General features: G+C 39.8%; 2 protein-coding genes across 3 annotated transcripts; both read left to right on the top strand.

Annotated features, from left to right (window-relative positions):
- The first annotated feature begins 52 nt into the window (after positions 1 to 52).
- LOC140564820 (uncharacterized) lies at positions 53 to 11,289 on the top strand. Its single transcript, XM_072690477.1, has 13 exons — positions 53 to 391; positions 882 to 1,000; positions 1,090 to 1,390; positions 1,480 to 1,669; positions 2,244 to 2,532; positions 3,280 to 3,583; positions 4,847 to 5,033; positions 5,128 to 5,326; positions 6,582 to 6,894; positions 7,667 to 7,849; positions 8,558 to 8,705; positions 8,805 to 8,874; positions 10,200 to 11,289. The coding sequence occupies exons 2-13, from the start codon at positions 883 to 885 to the stop codon at positions 10,523 to 10,525; spliced, it is 2,628 nt and encodes an 875-aa protein (XP_072546578.1). The 5' UTR covers positions 53 to 391; position 882; the 3' UTR covers positions 10,526 to 11,289.
- Positions 11,290 to 12,872: 1,583 nt separating this feature from the next.
- On the top strand, positions 12,873 to 23,110 carry pomt2 (protein-O-mannosyltransferase 2). 2 transcript variants are annotated; one of them, XM_072690476.1, is made up of 22 exons: positions 12,873 to 12,905; positions 13,104 to 13,495; positions 13,581 to 13,665; positions 15,228 to 15,332; positions 16,089 to 16,197; positions 16,302 to 16,410; positions 16,560 to 16,719; positions 16,832 to 16,938; positions 17,044 to 17,126; positions 17,667 to 17,776; positions 18,023 to 18,086; positions 18,182 to 18,242; positions 18,487 to 18,565; positions 19,014 to 19,165; positions 19,515 to 19,606; positions 19,787 to 19,863; positions 19,957 to 20,028; positions 20,130 to 20,189; positions 20,399 to 20,504; positions 20,729 to 20,869; positions 21,286 to 21,397; positions 22,259 to 23,110. In XM_072690476.1, exons 2-22 carry the CDS (start codon positions 13,188 to 13,190, stop codon positions 22,362 to 22,364), a joined length of 2,298 nt encoding a protein of 765 aa, XP_072546577.1. In that variant the 5' UTR covers positions 12,873 to 12,905; positions 13,104 to 13,187; the 3' UTR covers positions 22,365 to 23,110. The 2 variants fall into 2 exon arrangements, with proteins under 2 accessions (XP_072546577.1, XP_072546576.1); XM_072690475.1 differs by having other exon boundaries at positions 12,879 to 13,495.
- Positions 23,111 to 23,157: the final 47 nt, after the last annotated feature.

Raw genomic sequence — 23,157 nt, 5'->3', positions numbered from 1 at the left:
ACTCTTATTTTGACACTCTGCAAGCAGGAAGTGACGTACAGGGCTCCGTAAAATTCCGTCGTCGATTTTTCTCGCAGCACGTTTAAAGAAATGATTTAAGACACTTTTCTGCTTAATATTTAAATTAAGCATCATAAAAATCAAATAGTTTTGTTAAGCAAGCCCTGTAGTTTGTGTTTAATGCACTGGAACTACGTTGAACCGGTAAACACGCCAGGTTGGTGAAGGTTATTAGGCTAGCTTGATGTACCGCAGAATTTGGTTCCCCTCAGAAATGTGTTCCGTCGATGTGCGTTAATGAAGTCCGCAGTTCACACAGAAACACTCAGCTAACAAATAAACCTAACGTTTAATTCTGGGAATTATTGCTCGTACCGACGGATCTATGAAGGTACGTTATTAAAACGAGATGAGATGATTTCATTTGGTTATGCGTAGCCATGCGATTAGCTCACCATGTTTGGCCAAAGTTGTGCTGAGAACAGATCATATATAATAAGAGTTGAATGTTGGGATGGCAGTGGATTCAGTTCCAGTGTATTTAATTTGTGAACATAAATAAAGACTCAGTTAAACCTCTGTTAGTCTGTGGAGGTTTAATTTGACCAACATGTATCTTTGTCTGATTCCAAAAACAATATAAACATAGCTAGCTAACTTGCTGTCACACATAAACCTAAATAAAAAACCCAAATCTCTAAAATGACCTTGACTGCCATTGAAATGTAAGTGATTTCCTTCTCCTGTAAAGTTATCATTCTGGAGATCCAAGGTTTTTGTGTGACAATGGCCAATATATGTCTGTTCGCAGCATCCTAATTCAGAAAAGGCATATTTACATCTGTCTGCAATGTTAACATCCACTTTTTTTATGTCTGAAGGATGAACTTCAGCAAGTTTGATGAAGTGGAGAAGTATCTTCGATTCGGGACCTATACCCAACATGATAAAGTTTCTAAAGGAGTGTTAAGAAGGAGCAGTAAGAAGTTCCGCTGGGCAGGTGAGAGATCACTTTCCCTAAACATGAATGAATACATTGTTCCTGGCCTACTGCCCCGAGGTAAATCTTTGGGTTTGTTATTCTTGTAGGTGATGCTCTATGGTACGTAGATGGAAAACGGCAGCGTAAGGTGCTGCGCAGTGAAGAGGAGGTGAGAGCAGTTCTGGTGGAACAACATAACAACCGCAATCATGCCGGCCGCAAGAGGTGCCTGAAAGCTGTGTCGGATCTGTATTACTGGCGCTCGATATCCAAAGACATCACTGAGTGGATAGACAGCTGCGAGGGTTGTTCCCATCCCTCCAATCCTGTCATGCGCTTGCAGTGCATTGTCCCTGGTTGTGAGAGCTCAGGGCTGGCTGATGATGAGGATGGTGTCACTTTTCATCGGTATGGATTATGCTGGTTTGTTTGTTTTTTCCTTTTCGTTCTGAACGCTTGTTTGTGTTTATGATGGACGCCTCTCGACTGGTCAACAGGTTCCCTTTTGGCGAGACAGACAGACTCAACTGTTGGATCAGCTTTGCTCAAAGGGACCGCTGGTCTCTTCACAACCGATCAGCTATATGCTCCAAACACTTCTCAGAGGACAGCTTCGAACAAAGTGAAGACGGAGTTTGCCTTAAATCGGATGCTGTGCCCACACTTGAATCATCTGCATATCCACAGGTCACTTGTACTTTAGTTTCTGGGCTTATGCAGTAAGTTTACTAGGTACACATACTCTGCAGCTATGTGTATTGGCCTTTTTTTTTATCAGGTACATCTACTGAATATGTTGCTATTATTGCTGACTAAAGGCAATTTGTTGCTTTACAGTTTGTCAGCTACAGCCCAATCGATATGAACATATTGTGGCTGAGCATGACTGTAAGGGATTAAAAATAAATAAATAAATAAACAGATCATTAATAATTTAGATAACTGTGGCTGATGCCTGATTACCTCTATCTTACTTTATATATTTCATAAAGTTTTTAAGTTTTTTTGTGTCACAGCATTAGATTATTAGATTATTAGATAACATTATTTGCATTGTTTGCAAATCATTTCAATCCTGGCTATTCAACGACCTAAAAAGAATCCTCTATTTTGCTGTTTGCTATATAGCTGAGGTGTAACTAATAAACTGCCAACTTGGTGTAAAGGAGTGCTCAACATGTTATAATCAGGAGAGCCATGGTTTTTAGTATCACAGGGAATCTTGAACCTATGCCATTTTGTCATTGTGTTATTGAAACAGGTCAGTAATGAATGCTGGGTCGATGTCTCCATGGAATCTGTGAAGGATGATCATCCTGCGGTAGATGACGATTCAGTGCATTCAGAGCATCCGTATTCCAAAGGTCACACTGTGCAGAGCAGCACAGATGGAAGCAGTATGAGCAGTCCCCTTCTGATCGCCACGTCCGAACCTTACTTCAGAAAGTATGATGCGTTAGAGAAGTACCTGCGTACAGGTGTGTACAGCAGTACGCCTTACTGCAGGAAAGATGCGGTCAAGAGATGTGCCAAACGCTTCTGCCTCCGAGGTAAGCTGAAGTTTGTTTGTTCAGATTTTAATGAGATGACATTTGTCTGAATTTAAGCAAGGGATCGTCTTGTGGTGTTTGACCACCATATTTCATTCTTTACATATTTTCTGCTTCACAATTTCAACATTTGGTCAGAGAAGTCAAAATCACACAAAAGGCCTCAATTCAGTTCAATTCAATTCACCAGTGTCTTCTTAAGACTTTACTTAAATGTGTTCTTGAGAAAAGCCCTAACCAAAAGTCTAGCTCAGATTCATGATGTGTTTTTAAACTGCAGAATTGTCCACAGCTCTGTTATTATAATGATGGATCCCACTGTCCTCATTAACTGAACAAATCCCAAATAAGAAAATTGGTGAATGTCAAAAACTTAGAATTAAAAAAAAAAATTATTTATTAAAGTATATGGACATTATCTTTTGCAATACTGTATGGATTCTCAAAGACACAGTATTGTAGTATTCTCATGAATAAATCACATGTAAATATTGGTTGCAGACAGTGCTTCATTTAGTGTTGTGTTTAAACCCCTGAGCACTAGAAAGCGGTGTTGTACTCTGTCTTCAGATCTCACTGTTTTTCTTCGGAACTATATCGCTTGCTTACAGTATCGCAGTATATTAAATCATAACCCCTGTATTGTGATAAATAACGTATCACCAGGTTCTTTCTAGTACACAGACACTTTTTATGAATTTTGGTGAAGAAGGCCCATGTTTTCTTCTTGTTGTCTTTTATTTATAGATGGAGTCTTGCATTACCGCCATGGCTCCAAGCTACGCAGGGTTCTTCGGAGCAGGGAGGAAGTCATTTGTGTGTTAAAGGAGCATCATGACAAAAGAGGGCACTTTGGTTTGAAGCGATGTTTGAGCTCCGTATCTGCACTTTACTACTGGGGCACTATGAGCAGGGACATTGAGGAGTGGATTGGCAACTGCCAGTTCTGCATGGAGATGGATGAAGCGACACAAAAGTTCCGGTGTGCCGTTTACAGCTGCAATAACTACAATGGGCCGTTGGAGAGGACGCTGGGCCTGACCTTTCATCGGTGAGAAGCTCATCCAAAAATTCTTTTATCCTCCAAATTAGCAAGCCCAAATAACCTTATATCCCCACATTAGTAACTACATTTACAATTACAAGAGAAAGAAACAAACTTTCACAAAACTTAACTTTTAGTGGAAGTCAGTGTCAAATGTAGGTCATTTTGGAGCAGTTCTGTTGGTCCGTTCATCACAAAATTGTGATAAAAAAGTATTAATTTTACTTACCAGTCATATGACATATGAAACAGTGACAATAGCAATAACATTGGACTTGGATTTGGGGTTAAGTTATATGCAGACTATCACAGACTATCACCGCTGTGGTGTAAAAGGAATTCAACTAATAATAGCATTATTATAACATCAGACATGCACGGTAGCCTATTTTTCAGATGTTACCCAGAGGAGCTGTCTGTATGAACGCAAACGTCGGAATCAGTACATTGCCTGGACTGTCTCTACCAGCCCCCTTGAATTCACTGGTGCACTGTAGAGCACTCCTATAATGATAAAGGAGGACGGGTCTCCCCTTGTGAGTCTTGATTCCTCCCAAGGTTTATTTCTTTTCCTTGCCACTGTCACCTTTGGCTTGCTAACTGGAGGTCTTAGGTTTTCATGTTGTTGTATGTTGTTGATCTTTTGTCCTCTTACTGATCACTGATTCTGTAAAGCTGCTTTGTGACAACGGCAGTTGTAAAAAGCGCTATACAAATAGATTTGATTTGATGATATAGTGATTTTTGTACTGTAGTGGTAATGGGGACATCACAATGTCAAAGCACATTTTAATGCATTTTACCCACTATCTAAAATTGCTAGTGAACCCACATGTGTCCAAATCAGGGATGTGTAAGAAACAAACAGACTATTTTGCATTGCAACCTACATGTGCCCACAATCTTAGCATACTTTACCATAAAACAATGTCTCAGACATCAGGCAGTGTATTTGTAACTATTTTGTATAATAGCCTTCTGCAATGTAGCTGTCCTGAAGGACCCCCTGCAACACATTTTAATGCTTTCCTGCTCTAACACACTACCTTCAACTCAGGTGTTCAAGTTCAAGTTCAGTTCAAGTCTTGTAAATTAACTGATTAGCTAGATCAGGTGTGTTGGGAGCAGAGTCAACACAAAAATGTGCAGAACAGGAGGTTCTCCAGCACCAGGGCTGGGAACCACTGTTTTCGATTCATGCAAGAAACTTTTTAGACACAATGTCTAAGATGTTGCTCATCAAGATTGCAACCCATGTTGTTTTCACAGATTTCCATTTGATGAGCCTGAGCGACTTAATCAGTGGATCAGAAACCTGCACAGAGTGAACTGGCATCCGCGGCCCAGGTCTGTTGTGTGCTCCACTCACTTCACAGAGGACTGCTTCGACCACTCAGGAGGGTCTGTTCAGCTCAAACCTCATGCAGTCCCCACCCTGCTACTCTGCACCTCACAGGTAGTCTGTTCTTTGCTGTGCTTTAGTTCCAACCATGTTAGCCTCCATGTTGTGTTTTGTGCTGATATACAGTAGACTACCTGTTTCCTCACAGAGCAACGAAGGAGAAGATTCTACTTTCGGTTTGGATGAGAGGAGTGGCTCTTTCGAGGATGACTCCAGTATCCAGCATGCTTTTTTCTCCAAATATGATGCAATTGAAAAATATTTAAATGGAAAGGGTTATCCACCTGGACTCACCTCTGTGGAGAAAAACACCTTCAGGAGACTCTGCACCAGATTTGCTATTCATGGTAAATCATCTGCCTCAGTACAGATAGCAGTATTTCAATTGTTAATAAGCAAATAGCCGATACTTTCAGAGATTGACTTCTTGGAGAAAAGTATCAAATATTCTCTCTCTGGTAACGAGCTGCTAACAGGTAAAACAGCAAGGGCGTAATTATGGACTAAAGTGCAATGTCAGTGGTGATTCGCCCGTGAATTTATCAGTTAGTGTCTCTTAAAGGTAAATGTGCACGTATTTGTCACTGTACTATGTACAGCGAAATGTGTCCTCCGCATTTAACCCATCTGTGGTCGTGAACACACACTCACACACACACACACACACACACACACGTACACACACGTTGTTTGTGTCACGTACAAACCCTGTTTCTCCAAAAAGGGGAACGGACCTATTACGTTTTGATAAAAGTCAATGTGTCATTTTTTGTGAAATTTGTGATATATATATATAATATATTATATAATATATATAATTTCGGAGCATTACTTTTGGTCCATTCATCATGAAATTTTGAAAAGAATTACTTAACAATGTAATAAATTCGAATTATGTTATTGGGATTTTTGCATGACAGTGATAAGATCATATATAAAATTTGAATCTGACCATTGAGTTGAGTAGAAAAGCTCAATTTTTCCATTGACTTTCATTTAAAGTTAAGAAGTTTATTTTCCTTTCCTTGTAAAGCTTGGAGATATGAGGTTTTTTTTGTGACAATATCAGAATATTATGACTAATGAACTTTTATCAGCTCCACTTTCCATACTTTGTAGTTCTATAATTCTGTAGTCCATCTGTTTCTCTGCATACTCTGTCTCCTTTCACCTTGTTTTTTGATGGTCAGAATCCCACAGCACCACCACAGAGCAGGTGTTGTTTGAGTGACGGGTCATTGTCAGCACTGCAGTGACACTGACATGGTGGTTGTGTGTTAGTGTCTGGTATGAGTGGATCAGACACAGCAGTGCTGCTGGAGTGTTTAAACACCTCAGCGTCACTGCTGGCCTGAGGACAGTCCACCAGCCATAAATATCTAGCCGATAGCGTCCTGTGACCACTGATGAGTGACTAGAGGATGGCCAACACAATCTGTGCAGGCAACCTTTTTCATAGTATTAACCGTAATGCGATTACTACATTTGTGGAATCATACCGCATGTTAAAAACATGCTAATGGCTTTTGTTTTTAGCATGTTTTGCCATTCCTGTGTTCGAGAATCACTGCAGATCAAACCGATCCATTCTGTCTAATGCAGATGGCTTCCTGTTCTACACCGCGGGGAGAGGCGTCCAGGAGCACGGGAGGCGCAGAGTAGTGAGGAGCAAAGAGGAGGTGCAGTCCACACTCACCGTGTACCATGATGACATGAACCACCTCTCGTACGAGAAGTGCTTGAAGCTCATCTCCAGACATTTCTTCTGGGGCTCCTTGAAGGCAGACATAGCGATGTGGATTCAGCGCTGTCATGAGTGTTCAGGCTCCGAAAAGCCTCCTGGTATACAGCATTGTGCTATTCCTGGAAGCCCTGAGGTCTCTGAGCTTTTGGAGCCCATGGAGGATCACTACAGGTTGGCCTTGATCTAAAAGAAATAGCTCAGCACAAAATCATATTCGCATAATTTCCACCTCAACCCCGAATGTAGCCATTTAAGTGTGGCTGGTAGTCCTAGAGAGCACAGTTGGCCTTGCTTTCCATGGCAGGGTAGGATGACTGTCCCGCTCCCAATCACTCAGTGTGATGCTGATGTAACAGAACTGGCAGTTTGCCTCCAAGCGCCTTTAGGTGTCAAATGATGCGTTAACAGTGGCTCACTTAATGTGACTCCGAGGAAGCACATGCTAGCCTACAGCACATGCTGTATACTGTACACAGTATGTAACACTGTAGACATTCAGTTGTTGTTCACGTTTATTTGGTTATAATGAGGAACATTAAAGAGAGGAGAGAAAGGATGATCATTAGCATTTATTTAAATAATGGCAATATTCAATAAGTTCAATAATTGGCCAAAGTGGGTTAGCATATACTGGTATATCACAGAAAATGGACATAAGTTAGGCTTCATAACAGAGGGTGCTGCTGTTTTTGTGCCATACTTCTGTTACTTGCTTATAGTTCTTTATATTCTTACATTTTAATTTAGTCATTTATTCAATATTATTTCATATACATATAACATATTACTGGTGTTTCTGGTCTTTTTTGATTTATCGATCAGGTTAAAGCACATTGTGAATTGCTTAACTTCAGAGTTTCACTGTGACTATGTTTATATGCAGCTCAGTAACTTATCTAATCAAGTCTAGTCTATCTAATGTTGCCACTTTATCTACTTTTAGTCTGGGACTGCCTGGTCAGATGAACGGGACAATGGCAAGTGAAAATGACCTGCATCTCTCAGTCTCAGAGGTGGCTGTGGAGGAGTGTCTGAGTACCGACAGGCCCAAAAGCCTGCTTCCATTCCAACCTGACTGTATTACTGCAGACGGAGCAGTTGCCATAAGAGAGGAGTCGGTAACAAGGTAAACAGTGTGCAGAAATTCCTTGATGCAACTGTGTGTCTGATTATTCATTAATTAATTAATCCTTTAGTACTTGTGTGATAGCATTGTAAAAGACAGAGCTTTATAATATATAGTATGATAAAACTTTTATACATACAGTGCTTATCATTAGAATTATAAAACTTAAAAAAAAAAATATATATATATATATAAAAAAATAGTGTTTGGATAACAGTAAAACCGTGAGAACATGAGAAACCAATCAAGCATTACATTTGTAATGTGTAAAAATGAAACACAGTTATACATATATACTACACTGTTCAAAAGTTTGGAATAATTTGTCATATAAAGTCAATGTTTGTTTTTTTAATCAATAATAATTTTATTGTGTATATTTAAATAGTATGCACTACACCCAACAATAGTGTGCCAATGTATTTATTTATTTATTTTACTTTCAAGTTGTGTCAATTTGATATTCTAGATGTTGTTAGTATATTGTCACTCCATTATTCATTCTATGCAGCTTCCTGCATTTTCTCTTTTCTATTTTCTCTAATTGTACAGAAAAGGGGTTATTTGACTTATGATTATGAAATAATGAAATATGAAATATTAAATAATTTTCGGTGCTGCATCTATACGAAACTAAGACTCATTCCGCTCAATTTAATAACTGATTGACTTGTTGCTTTGATTTTTTTTCAATTTGCTTTGCACCAGATCTAGCTGTTCTCGTCAGCCACCTGAGGATTTGGCACAGAAGCAGAGAAACTGCAGCTTGAGTGTGAGAACTGTTGTTCAGCAGTGCACACATGCCTTACTGCAAGTTAAGCCTCAAGTAGCTGATGCTGACTCAGAATGGGTGGAGGTATTTTATCCAGTGCTTCACATTTACACTCCGCATGCTAAGTGGGTTGATGTGATGAGAGTGAGACATACTGCTCTCATTTTCTTTCTTTGTTTACAGATCCACGAGGGAATGGTGATCTATGTGTGCTTTTATAAAGGCGCTACTGAGAAAATCATTCCCAAAATGGGTAAGTTATCATGTTTCTATCTTTTGTCAAAAATAATTCTTAATATTGTTTTATTCAAATAGTTTACACCTTGTGCACCTTTAGTGGTTGTAGTACACTCATGGCCAAAAATTGTGGCTCCTCTGCACTTCTGCTGTCACATGTTTATTTCTTTTATTTGCCTTGGAACGACACAAAAAAAGCAAGATGGACTGAACTGCAGAGATGGACTGGATACAATTATTGGCACACTCTAATTAATATTTGGTAGAAACAATAACTAATATCAGTCACTTCCTGTAGCCATGATTTTCCTACACTTGTCTCCTGGATTTCTGGACCTCTTTTGCCAACTGCTTCAGATTTAAAGGGTGCCCTTTCCCAACTGCTGTTTTAAGAACAATGAGTCTGGATTTAGATCTTAGATTATTGGCCACTTCAGAACTCTTTAGTGCTTTGTTTTAAACCTGGGTGCTTTTTGAAGTTTGCTTTGGGAAAACTCATGACCTCTGATGGAGACTCAGCTTTCTGACACTGGGCCCTAAACTGCACTCCAGAATTTGTGCAGTCCAGTAGTCTTCAGATTTCATAATGCCATGCACACAGTTAAGGCATTCGGTGCCAGAAGCAGCAAAACAACCCCAAAACATCTTTGAACCTCCACCATGTTTGACCACTTTGACCGTATTATTGTCTTTTAAGGCCTCATTTCAGTTTTCTGTAAATGCTACAATGATGTGCTTTATTAAAGAAGCTCTTATTTTGGTCAAATCTGTCCATAGGAACGTTCTCTGCAGCTACATTCTATCAAACATATGTCTCTGGGTTAACAGTGGGGGCCTTCTGGGTCTCTAACCATAGCGTCCCATTTCATTTAGATGAGAATGGAGTGTGCAAGCTGACATTGTTGTACCCTGTGTCTGCAGGTCAGCTGGAATTTGTTTGAATGTTGATTGAGGTTCTTTAACCACCATTCGAATTGTCCTTGGTGGCCTTCTTTCATCAGTTCTTCTCTCCATCCATGTCCAGGGACGTTAGCTAGATTGCCATGGGATTCTTAATGACATTGCACACAGTGTACACAGGAACATTAAGATCTCTGTAGATGGACTTTTAGCCTTGAGATTGTCCATACTTTCCTCACACCCTCAGATAGGTTTTTGCTCTTCCTTCCTTTCTTTTCTTCATGCTCAGTGTGGTACACAGACACAAAGCCAAAGTCATCTTTTCTCTATTGAAACTAGTTGACAAAATGTCTGGGAGAATTGCTGCAGATTCTGCTAGTACATTTACCACCACATTTCCTGATACTAAATCTTCCTTGTTCTGTGTTCTGGCCTCCACAGTGAACTCCTTGCTTAATGCGAAGTTCTTCCCAACCAGCAATGGCAGGCATATATCCGTCCTGGAACTACCAGGGAGCGTGCTGATCGTTCCCCAAGACACCATAGCCGGAGTGCTGAAAGGCAGCCGAGTGCATCACCATGACGCTGTGGAGCGGTGGAAAGGCCTCCACCTTTACAAGCGCTTCGTCTCTCTGTGCGAGCAGGAGGTAGCTTCGTCCGCAGGGTGCTCCGAGGCTGGGGCCGTTGTCAGACACGGAGTTTACGGAAACATGCAGACAATATACCTTAACAGCAACGGACCCCTCACTCATGTGATTGAATTTTGAACTGAAATCACAGGGATGCTTTTGGGGATCTTAAACATGCAAGATTCAGATATTCCGCTTCAGTGTTTGAGTTCACATCTTATTAATCAAAGTACGGTACATAGTTCTGGGCCTTGTGATTGTACATTAATAAAATGCATTAGCAGACGAATACGGCACAGCAAACACGGAGCAAGAAATGGTTTGTGGTATGGAAACTTGAGCTCATTTACAGAGAGAGATTTACAGCCCAAAAGCAGTATTTTTTACTTACTATCCAAAAAGAGCTGTAAACCTATGTTTCTTCTGAGTGTTTGTGCTGTTTTGCCTTACAAACCACCACTCTCCACTTAATCAGTTGAAGACTACGGCTCATTCTGGCAGGTTCGGGGGGATGTCGCAATGTCTACAAAACTAATCAGGGTTTTTGTTAACTCATTTCTATCATGAAGAAATTCAGTAGACCTGGAGTTAGACCTCTAAAAAGCTCTATTTTGTAGTATGTGAATTTCATAGTGAATAGGCTGAATAAATAAATACACTATGGGCTAAAGTATTGGGACATCTGCTCATTCATTGTTTATTCTGAAATTAAGGGTATTAAAAACAGTGTATCCTGCTTTTGTTGGGAGTAACTGTCTCTACTGTCTAGGGAAGGCTTTCTTCTAGAATCTGGAGCATTGTCATGAGACAAGAGCTGATCACAACCATAGCTCATCCCAAAGGTATTAGACTGAGCGTCGTGATTCTAGAGAATACAGTTCCTCTGCTGCACAGCTCAATACGAGGGAGGGCTTTCTAGTGGGAAAGTTGGATATAAGTTTGATAGTGAACTACTGAGATGAGATGGAGATGCAATCATGCTGCCTTCAAGTCATGTCGGAAATATTGTATTTACGAGATCAGTGCACATGAACGCCACCACAAACACTGTATTTTTCGATGAGCCCAGACTTTCTTGAGTGTATAAAAACGATGACACCTGTATAAATTAGATGTGTTAGTTATTCAGCAGCAACACATAAACACTGCAGTCTATATATATGGTTTACTCTCATTCACAGGTTTCTGTTCAAGCGGTTTTGAGTGGAACATCCTGGGACAAAACCTTGGAGTATTTATAAATATTCCAAACAGATTAAACAGTCAAACAGCCTTCAAATCATGTCTTTTTTCAGACTTTACAAGTGGGAAGTAGAATCTTCCGAGTAGCACATAAAGGTAGCATGCCTCTAGCACACTCCTGGCATTAGACATGTGTAGACATGGTGCAATGGGATCATGTTTATCGGATCCAGGAAGATCAACTTGAGGTAGCTGATTAGAAGAGATGTTCACAAGCCTTTGGACCATTTCTGTAGCCCTATAGGTTATGTGTGGGCTGTATGGGCTAGAGATTGAGTAGTAAAAAGTGAAACTTGTATATTATATTAATTCATTACACACAGACTGATATATTTCAAGTGTATATTTCTTTTAATTTTGGTTATAACTGACAACTAATGAAAACCTTAAATTCAGTATCTCAGGAAAATTAGAATATTACTTAAGACCAATACAAATTTACTTTCATCAGAGAACATAACTTTGGACCACTCAGCAGCAGTCCAGTCCTTTTTTTCTCTTGTTCAAGAGTGGCTTGACACAAGGAATGAGACAGCTGAAACCCATGTCTTGCATACGTCAGTGCGTGGTGGCTCTTGAAGCACGGACTCCAGCTACAGTCTATTCTTTGTGAATCTCCCCCACATTTTTGGGTGGGTTTTGTTTCAGAATCCTATCCAGGGGTGCGGTTATCCCTATTGCTTGTACACTTTTTTCTACCACATCTTTTCCTTCCCTTTGTCTCTCTATTAATGTGCTTGGACACATTTTATTGTAGGTGTGCGTTTGTAGGGGGTGTAAACTTATTTTCACATGGAAAATAGAAAATAAAAACAAATCAAATCAAATCAGCAATGGGTGCAACTTGAGGTAGCTGATTAGAAGAGATGTTCACAAGCCTTTGGACCATTTCTGTAGCCCTATAGGTTATGTGTGGGCTGTATGGGCTAGGGATTGAGTGGTAAAAAGTGAAACTTGTATATTATATTCATTCATTACACACAGACCGGACTCTCCAGGGTGCGGTTATCCCTATTGCTTGTACGCTTTTTTCTACCACATCTTTTCCTTCCATTCGCTTCTCTATTAATGTGCTTGGACACATTTTATCCCCCATCCATTACATGTACGTATGTTTTTTGGTTAGAAAGATGAGAAAAGTTGAGTTTTCATTATTTGGACCCTTCAAAAGCTTGTCCTGCGGTGGCTCTTCTCTCTCGGTAGGTGGCAGTGAAGAGCCAACATCTCCATATACCGCTGAAACAGTAAACGAAGAGCTGCTGAAAGACGAGCACAGGTCCGGGCTGTAAACACTGCGATCTGCACCGTTATTAAACAGAGCTTCAGCCTGTGCATGTTGGCCTCGGCAGTGTTTAATCCTCCGTTATTTATTTAATATAGTAACTTAGTTTATTGGAAACGACATGAGAGTAACTTGACCCGCTGTGCGCCTGCCTCTCTCTCTCTCTCTCTCTCTCTCTCTCTCTCCTCACAGATATAAGCCACTGTGGAGAAACACCAGTTTACCCAGTATAGATAATATAATCGCCTCCGTTTATGAGCACCAGCTGTCTGTCTAATGGAAGACAGGTCTCCTGAGGACACACAGGGACGGAGCTTGTCTAAACCAACCGTACGGAGTCGGAGACCATGCAGGGAAACGGAGAAGGACCGGCAGAAGACGAAACCTGTGTTACTTGAAACCCGACAGGCAGGAGTCTCAGACACTCATGGCTTCAACGGGACGTGTGCTGAACAGCCGTGTAAACCGGAGACCCCCCGCCGTGACTCTGAGTGTGTGACTGTGCCGCTCGCTCCGGTGCTGTGCGTGGCGGCTCTCTCCCTCTACAGCCGCTTCCACAGCCTCACCCAGCCGCCACACGTGTGGTGAGAGACGACTTCTTCACGGCTGCTTGAATGTGGGTCTGTGAGTCTACTCTCAGTCTGTAACACTGTCGTGTTTGGTTTGCAGTTGGGATGAGACGCACTTTGGGAAGATGGGGAGCTATTATATCAACCGCACCTTCTTCTTTGACGTCCATCCACCTCTTGGAAAGGTGAGGAGTCCAGGTGGTCAGTCCGTCTGAATACTTTCCTCCACACAGAGAGCGCACAGTGCTGTAGTAATGCAATTCATTTGACCTATAATTTATTTTTATGTTTTTTTTTTTTTTAACTTTATATCATTTAAAAAAATCTATGTTCAAAATAGAACAAAAAAAAATATTACATACAGGCTTATTTAATAGTTTGGTCGTCCCTGGTCTAAAAAAAATATAAACAAACAAAATTTGCTTAAAATCTATAGAAAACTTTCTGCAATTCTGAAATGAATTCATATTAATTCATATATTAATTCATATTTATTAGTGTATGTAAAGTTATATGAATAAACAGTAATTTTAAATATGCTTAAGAAGGTGTAGGTGTGTGTATGTAGGGGGTGTGAACTTATTGGCACGTGGAAAATAGAAAATAAAAACAAATCAAATCATTTGACCAGGGGTGCTCAAACTTTTGCATGAGACTGTACAAAGGTTTTGCCACCCAAGTTATAAGACCTGTTACTGTCACTAATTATGTTACTAAGTCACATAATGTGAAAGTGTTAAAAAAAAAAAAAAAAAAAAAACATAAAATAATCTTTTGGAAGCTTAAACCTTTTGCTGGGTTTAAGGTTGTTTTTTGTTTTGTAGATGGGTCTGTATAGAACCTTTTTGGTGGTTCAGTACCATACTGAACTTTTTGCGAAGAGTGTAGCTGTTCATGACCACAGAACCACTGCTGGATGTTTTGGTTGGTGGACTATTCGAAACGTAGTAGTGAAACAGCAGAGATGTTCAAACTTACAGAAAACCCTGATACACCACACCCACTGACATACTGTACATACATACATCTGAGAACGGTCCTCCACCCAAATAGCTCCTGGTCAGCCATGATCCTGTGGTGGTCTCCTTCCAAGGATGGACGGAGTAAATGGGGCTGATAAATTGTGCTGCCGAAAAAGGGCTACAGGCAGTATTTATTATTATTATTATTATTACCATTATATATCATACGTTTATATATAGTGTATATAACACAGTATAAAGCATTCTCAGGATCTGGACTAGTCCCTGATTAGAAAAACACGTCCATTGCATTTATGTGCTGCAGCATTTTTGACATGTGCACCTTCTGGCCTTTTTTGATGAAATATTTGAACAATATTCTGAAGGAAAATGATGACTGTATCCATAATGTTACATAATTTACGAGTGAAACTGGAGGCTGGAGACGGGATGTGGGAGGAGTAATGGAGTGGGTGCAGATTGGTGCTGATTTTTTACAAAGACTTGATATTGAAACAATGCAACTGCATCAGATATCATAGAAATGTGTGCATCAAGGATAACGCCTGTTCTATTAACTAAGATGCACATTGACATGTTTTTCATTGCAACATCAGGATTTCTGTGTCTTTTTGTATCTTTAGTATTGGCACATTGACTCTAAGCAGTCAGGGCCAATATGGTGCATGTATTGCATTTGGAAAGTAGAAGATTGAAGGATGCGTAGTCCTGAATTAGAAACCATTGCATCTGTCAGACTTTTTGTTGTTGTTTTTTGGACTCAGATGCTAATTGGCCTTGCTGGATATCTGACTGGCTATAATGGGACCTTTCCTTTTGTCAAACCTGGAGACAAATACGAGGACCACAACTACTGGGGGATGAGAGGGGTAAACACATTTCTCACAGTTTTCAGCCTTGGGCTCACTCAGAGAGAATGTTGCGTGATATTTGAAATGGGAGTAGACTGATCTAGCAATTCTGGATCAATGTTTCTGTGTCTCTCTTTCTCTAATGATAATATTTATACACTCAGTATGTTCAGTTCTATTAAAGTAATCTTTCTGATAAATATATACAATTATTTCAGTATTTTTATCCTGTGATATGTCGACATTAAAGTAAAAGATTTTAGATTCAGAATAATTTATTAAGCTATCGGGTGTTAAGTTATAGTTCATTTAATAGAATCCAGAATTGATCATTTGTTGATTTAGATTTTTCATACTATTAAAGACTGAGTAACTGCATTATGATTGGATTTCAGGGTTGGTTAGCTAGAGACTGTGTTTACTACTGCTTAATTTAAAAAAATTGGCCATTGGTCATTTGGCCAAAGGTGCCCAAACGTTTGCATGATGCATGTGCTTATAATTACCCTACAAAGTCAAGTCTATTTTAATTAGACTGACATTTATGATGCTGCACTAAATCTCATGCATCATTTATTGATAATGATTGACCACAAAACGGTGGTCATGTATGATCCAGTATGTGTATACCAGATCACTGTGATCACATTGTAGGCTTTAGAACTGATGCATCGACTGTCTTCTGAAAACCTACAATTTTGTCTGTCCATGCATAACTCTTCAACGTCTGCTGCTGCTGTTACAACATAGCTGACAGTGTAATGCAATGTTCAGTTCTGTGCAGCCCTCGGCTCCTGTCTGCCTCCCTTTGCCTTTATGGTGGTCCTGGAGCTGTCACAGTCTACTCCAGCTGCACTCATCGCAGCTTCTCTGCTCATTTTTGGTCAGTATGTGAGGCAGCTCATATTTGGGATCTAATTCGGGATGATATGTCTTATATTTGAGACCTATTTGAGACCTTTATAACCATTTTTAAATTCTTGTCAGACACTGGGTGTATCACCCTCTCCCAGTACATCCTGCTGGATCCCATCCTCATGTTTTTCATCATGGGAGCCGTGCTGAGCATGGTCAAGTTCAACCGGCAGAGACTCAGGTAGGGCAATGCACCACATGATTTTAGTAGGGTTTCATGGTTGGTTTAGTTTAAACTAAAAATATGTCATTAGTCAGTGTAGGTGTTCAGTTGATACTGTTTGTTGTTCATCTTCTTTTCTTTTTGTCGTTGTAATAATCGATTGCTAGGCCTTTCAGCTGGTCCTGGTGGCTGTGGCTGCTTCTGACAGGGGTGAACCTCTCTGGCTCCTTAGGGGTGAAGTTTGTGGGGCTGTTTATCATCCTTTTAGTTGGCATCAACACTGCATGGGACCTCTGGAGGCTACTTGGGGACCTCCATCTGTCTCTGGTATGGATATGGGGAACGCTCATGTCTCTCACCTCTAGTACAGTGTGGAGTATTGAAGTTTGCACTTGGATTGGATTTGCTTGACGCTTACATGCAGTTTCTGTCTTTTCAGGTGGATTTAGCTAAGCACTTGTTTGCTCGAATTTTCGGGCTGATTTTGCTCCCCTTGTTCCTGTACACTACAATATTTGCTGTGCATTTCGTCGTCTTAAACAGAAGGTAAACAGAGTTGTTCGCATTGCTACCGAAATGGTTTGAATTTCACTGCAGTGGAGAGATGACTTGCTGCACTGAAAATGACTAAAAGTGCTTTTCTCTACCCAGCGGTCCAGGGGATGGTTTCTTTAGCTCGGCTTTCCAGTCTCGACTAATTGGAAATAATCTGCATAATGCTACCATGCCAGAATGTGAGTACAGTTGTAAACCATACATATCATTGCTGTCAGACTTCATATCACATAAAGTAATTTCGGAGCATTTCTATTGGCCAGTTAGACATGACACAATGTAAACTGCCAGATTCACATTACATCAAAGGTTTTTGCATGACAGATGCGATATCCAAGATTCTGTTTCACTAATCATTAAAGAAATAAGGAGCTGAAGTGCTCCAAATAGCTTCAGTCTTTCTTGCAGTGTTGGCCTGAATTGGCTGTAGTGGGATAATTGGTCTGGTGTTTATTAAACACCTTTTTTGAGGGTGAGGGTTTTTTGAAGTACATATTAATTGGCAATACTAGTACAAAGTGTTTTTTTTTTTTTTTTGGCCTAATATAATGGTCTTGTTTAGAAATGTGTCTTAAAACTGTGATTCAGTTACTTTTAGTGCTGGTTGCTTTAGATTGAGCACCTTGGTCTACTTTGTCAGATGTTAGGATCTCCAGAGCATGTAGTAGATCAGACACAAACCAGATCACAATCTGTTTTTACTTCCTGTCCACAAGCAGACCTGGCATATGGCTCTGTAATAACGGTGAAGAACCTGCGGATAGCTGGAGGCTATCTCCATTCCCATTGGCATCTTTACCCAGAGGGAGTTGGAGCCCACCAGCAGCAGGTTTGCATTTAAACTTCTCACTGTTGTCTTTGTGTATTTACTGATATTTGGTCAGCATACACACACATAAGTCAGGCTGTTCTGCCTAAGCATTAATGTTTTTTTTTCTGTATGTTATTATTTTTTTTTTAATAAATGCGTAATTAACAGTGTTCAGAGAAATTCATGTTCTCAACTCAAATATTGATGATGCATATTACTTATTTTGAGCTTATTTGTTTTTCCTGTCCTTCTTAACCTTAATAGGTCACTGCCTATCTGCACAAAGACTATAATAACCTGTGGCTGGTCAAGAGACCCGACAGTGATGGTGAGAGGGAACAGTGTGTATGTGTGTGTGTATATATGTGTGTGTGTGCACGCAACTTTTTGGTGCTAAATATATATTTGTGTTTGTATTTTTAGATCACTCAGGCACTCCAGAGCTCGTCCGCCATGGGGACGTCATTCGACTAGAGCACAAAGAGTGAGCCTTCATAAGTTGCTTCATCAGCTCCATAAATTAAACCTTAAGATCTGGTTTCTCAGACCGGGATTGCGCCTAGCCCTAGGCTATACGCATTTCGAATAGTGATTTTTCACATCCAGGCCTAATCCCTGTCTTGGAAACTGTCATTATCCAAGTATGAAGTGATTTATTATAGCACAGCCATTCCTGTATCTTGAAATCGTATAGCTTATATTTAGTTTATGATACTTTTCTCTATCAGAACCACCCGGAACCTGCACAGTCACCTCCATGAGGCTCCACTGACAAAGAAGCACCTTCAGGTCACAGGCTATGGCATTGTGAGTGCAACTATGATTGCTTACGCTGTGCGAGTTTGTGGCTGTGAACTTAATTTAAAGTTGCTAACATTTCATTAGAAGTGGATAGTCATTAGTGATTGTTGTAAAGTGATCATTTGGCAAAATGTAATTTGTGTGAATGTACCAAGAAATTCAGGCATCCAGATGGCTGGATAATCAAGTCAATGAATTGCATAATCAAGTTAGATTGTGATTACTGATCCAACTTCACATGGTTTGAAGTAAATGTGTACATTTAGTTATATAGTGTGAGCGCTGCTTGTGCGTATAAGCTTCCATTATTCGTTAGCTACGTTGGCCTTATGGCTCCCGTGTAATGTAAAGAACAAACCTCAGACACCAGACGATCCTGATTGACTACAATGTGGTAAAAGTTTTGCTTTGTCAAATGTTGTTTGTAGTAAATGTTACTTCTTCTCCCTTTCAGAATGGCACAGGGGACCTCAATGACCTCTGGCAGGTGGAGGTGTGTGGGGGAAAGAAAGGTGATCCGGTGAAGGTCTTGCGCAGTAAAGTCCGCTTCCTGCATCGCTCCACTGGCTGTGTGCTCTTTTCATCAGGCAAGACCCTTCCAAAGTGGTGAGAGCTTGGCAAGTGGTGCTGGGATGGTAGGGAGCTAATCTGGGATCCGATGATTACGTTACGTATGAAAGACCAAACCAGAGAAATCTTCTCAAAGCAGGATTTCTCAGTTAGCTAGACTACAACTTCAAGCAGCATTATGAAAAAATTGGTTCGTTCCATCCTGGAGTGGCAGAGATGCCGTTCTACCTGATTTTAAACTTCTGCCTGGGTTCAGACATACTGCTTTTGTTCGGATATTTTAGCTAAACACTGCAGAGAGATTGTGACAGAACTGTGAATCGAAACTGTTGAATAACTAAAGAGAACATTGTTGAAGCACCTTTGTTATGTCACTGTTTTAAAGGGGCTGGGAACAAGTGGAGGTCACATGTAGTCCATATTTAAAGGACACTCCTAACTCCCAGTGGAACATTGAGGATCATATCAACCCCAACTGTAAGTTCTTGTAGCATAACCAACATATTTAATGGCCTTTTTTGCTCCTAACACTGTTTTGATTTATACAACATTAAACAATGTCATGGTTCGCTATTAAACCAAAAATGGTTCTTCAAAGGCATCTCTCAAAGAACCTTTCATTGGACCTTCATGTATTGTATTCTTGTGTCTACGTAGTGCCCAACATCAGCTTGCATGTGCTCAAGCCCTCCTTTTTGGAGATTCTGCTGGAATCTCATATTGTCATGATCAGGGTAAGACAGGCCCAGAAAAGTAGCTCACGCACTTGATGATGATGTTGCAATGAAGTGCGAAGTGTGGTAATGCAGTTTTAATGTTTTTAACAGGGTAACAGTGGCTTGAAACCTAAGGACAATGAGATAAACTCTAAACCTTGGCACTGGCCCATCAACTATCAGGTACATTACACCTCAGATGAATTCAACAGCTGGCTTTTTTTTTTTTTTTTTTAATTAGTGGAGTTTATCCAACATCTGATCATTGGCACTGTGATATGTAGGGTTTGAGATTTTCTGGGGTGAATGAGACGGAGTACCGGGTATATCTACTGGGGAACCCTGTGAGTCTTTTCCCTTTTCTTCATTTTTACATTATTATTATTATTATTATTATTATCATTAGAAACTCATGCTTTGAAGTGATGGTTCAGAAATAAAGGTTTCCTGTTATGTGGCTGTGGGGCTGATATACTGTGTTTACACAGTAGTTTTTTGAGTGTTTGAGAATCTGCATGGTATTGCTCAGTCGCAACCTCCCTCTCTCCTTCAGGTGATCTGGTGGCTGAACCTGTTCAGTCTGGGGCTGTTTGTTGCCATGGTATCTGTGTGCTCTTTGGTCCTACAGAGAGGAGTTAAATTGGAAGGAGAGAGGAAAGGTAAGCAGGCAACACATTGTGATTATTGTGAATTCTTTTTTTTTTTTTTTATTAGCAAGTGCAGTACAATGTACTTTTCAGCATGAGAAATATCTTCAGATTTGAGTAGTTAACTATTGAATGCCTTCATTTAGAGTTGAAACCAGAATTCTAGTTTTGCTAATTTTAGTAAAACTACATTTCATCTGTTCTCTTTTCTCTTTTTGCTGTTCTGTTGTCCGCAGCACACTGCCAGGTTTTAATAGAGGGTGGTGGAATGCTTTTCCTGGGCTGGCTGCTACACTACCTGCCCTTCTATGCCATGGGCCGTATTCTCTACTATCACCACTACTTCCCTGCTATGCTCTTCAGCAGTATGCTTACAGGTACTGGGGAACTACGGCCAAATTCCTTTAAGGAGAATCTGTGTAGTTTCTATTGTAGAGTAAGGACAGTGCTTTAGCCAGGCACCCCTGGCTGAAACTGAAGTTTTTAGAATTGGTCTCACAGTCATCTGACCCAAATATCATTGGAAATGTGTGGACGAACCTTTGGTAAGCTGTGCTGCAAGCCAACCCAGGAATATCTTAGAACTCTTAGAAGGCAAAATTAATATTATTCTATTAGACTATGTTTCTCGTCTAACTTTTGGCATTGTCGTCAAAATGATGTCTTTTGGCCTAAAGTCTTAGTTTTGGTTGATCTATTAATTTTCTTCTGTGCTGCATTACAATGTTTATTAATAACAACACAAACAATAATTTCCTGATCACAACCTATGAACCTTCTCCTCTGTTTAAAGGAATTACCCTGGACACATTTCTACACAATGTTGACCTTCTATGTAGTCCACATGTTTCAAAGTATATTTTAAGAGGGGGTCAGACAGTTCTCCTGCTGGGCGTCCTCTACAGGTGAGCGCACCGGCAGGCTTTATGATTGTCACTGTTGTAACAACACGGTTGCATTAACAATTCATTTATATACCATTATTCATCATTTATGTACTTATTATTTAAAAATCCATTCATTTACATTAATGTAACAATATTTACATTTACATTTACATTTACGGCATTTAGCAGACGCTCTTATCCAGAGCGACTTACAAAGTGCTTTGCTATTTACCCAAGAAAACCTTCGCTAGATAGAATAGGCTAATAATTCAAAAGATACCTCTAAGCTTAGACATTGCTAAACACAATACAATAAGGCGACCATAGAACTATTCGTCCAAGTACTCTCTGAAGAGGTGGGTCTTCAGTCTGCGTTTGAAGACCGCGAGCGACTCTGCTGTTCGGACACCCAGGGGCAGCTCGTTCCACCACTTTGGTGCCAGGACAGAAAAAAGCCTGGACGCTTGTCTTCCGCGGATTTTGAGGGATGGCGGGTCGAGCCGAGCCGTACTTGAAGCTCGAAGGGCTCTTGGTGCGGATCGGCTTTTGACCATTGCCATCAGATACGGAGGGGCTGGTCCGTTCTTGGCTTTGTAGGCCAGCGTCAGTGTTTTAAATCTGATGCGGGCAGCTACAGGAAGCCAGTGGAGAGAACGCGGCAGTGGGGTGACATGGCTAAATTTTGGGACATATATAATATTACATAATATTATTGTTCCATATATAACAGAATATTTACACAGTCTAAAAAGCAGCTTGTGTTTGCAAATATCTTTTGAGGAAAAAGCCTGAATGAAATGGAGATTTTTTTGTTTTTTGTTGTGTTATGTTATACATACTTAATTTTTTCCGTCATCTCTTATCTTTCTCCATGTGCAGCTTCTATCTGTTTCACCCTCTCTCCTATGGCATGAGGGGGCCGTTAGCTCATGACCCTGCCTCCTCCATGGCTGGACTCCGATGGTTGGACTCCTGGGAATTTTAGAAGATTTATTATTATATTTTTTTTATATATATATAAACTCTAAAACTCTAACTCTAGTCACTATTGAGCTGCTAATATAGTGTGTTACATTTCATCTTCTTCTGAAGACCATTTAAGTTTTAGACTACAATCTCACACAAAGTTTGATCTGATCAACTAACACTACAACTATGCTTTTGTTTTTTGTGCTTTTTTTATTGTGTTAAAAATGTATTGTTCTATTCATTACACTACACACAGGCCTTGTTAACAAAACCAGTGGTTAAATTGTAAAAGGTCTACATCATTTCATTTATGTCCTTACCTCAGAAAAAGGTACTTTAGAATGTGATCAGTATTGCGAAACACTAGTTAATTCATTATTTATATATATTTTTTGCTGTACTTGTGTAAATGTTTTAGTTTGACTGAAATAAACAATCAAAAATAAAGTGCCTTTTAAATAAAGTGCTTAAAGAGTGAGACATGGGATTAGAGCACTAAAGTGGGTTAAAGGACCGCTGATCATTTTTGAATAAAGAGTCTTGTATTAGACATAATGTATTATTATGGATTTTAAAAAGGTAGAAGCAGATAGCATTGTTTGTTGCCCTGTTTTAGTTAGATTTACATGATCTTTGGATTGATGTCAAAGGGGATGTTTTACAGTAAAAAAAAAAAAATAAAATAAACTTTTTATGAATATCCTGTTGTTTTCCCCTCTTTGGTTCATTACACTGTGAATACATACCAGACCAAAAATAATGTGTTTTTTTTCCATCTATTTTATTTATTTATTTATTTATTTATTTAT

The sequence above is a fragment of the Salminus brasiliensis genome, chromosome 10, assembly GCF_030463535.1.
Source record: "Salminus brasiliensis chromosome 10, fSalBra1.hap2, whole genome shotgun sequence".
In the NCBI taxonomy this organism is placed as follows: domain Eukaryota; kingdom Metazoa; phylum Chordata; class Actinopteri; order Characiformes; family Bryconidae; genus Salminus; species Salminus brasiliensis.
The sequence above is the reverse complement of the archived record's forward strand: the minus strand, read 5'-3'. Positions and strand labels throughout refer to the sequence as shown.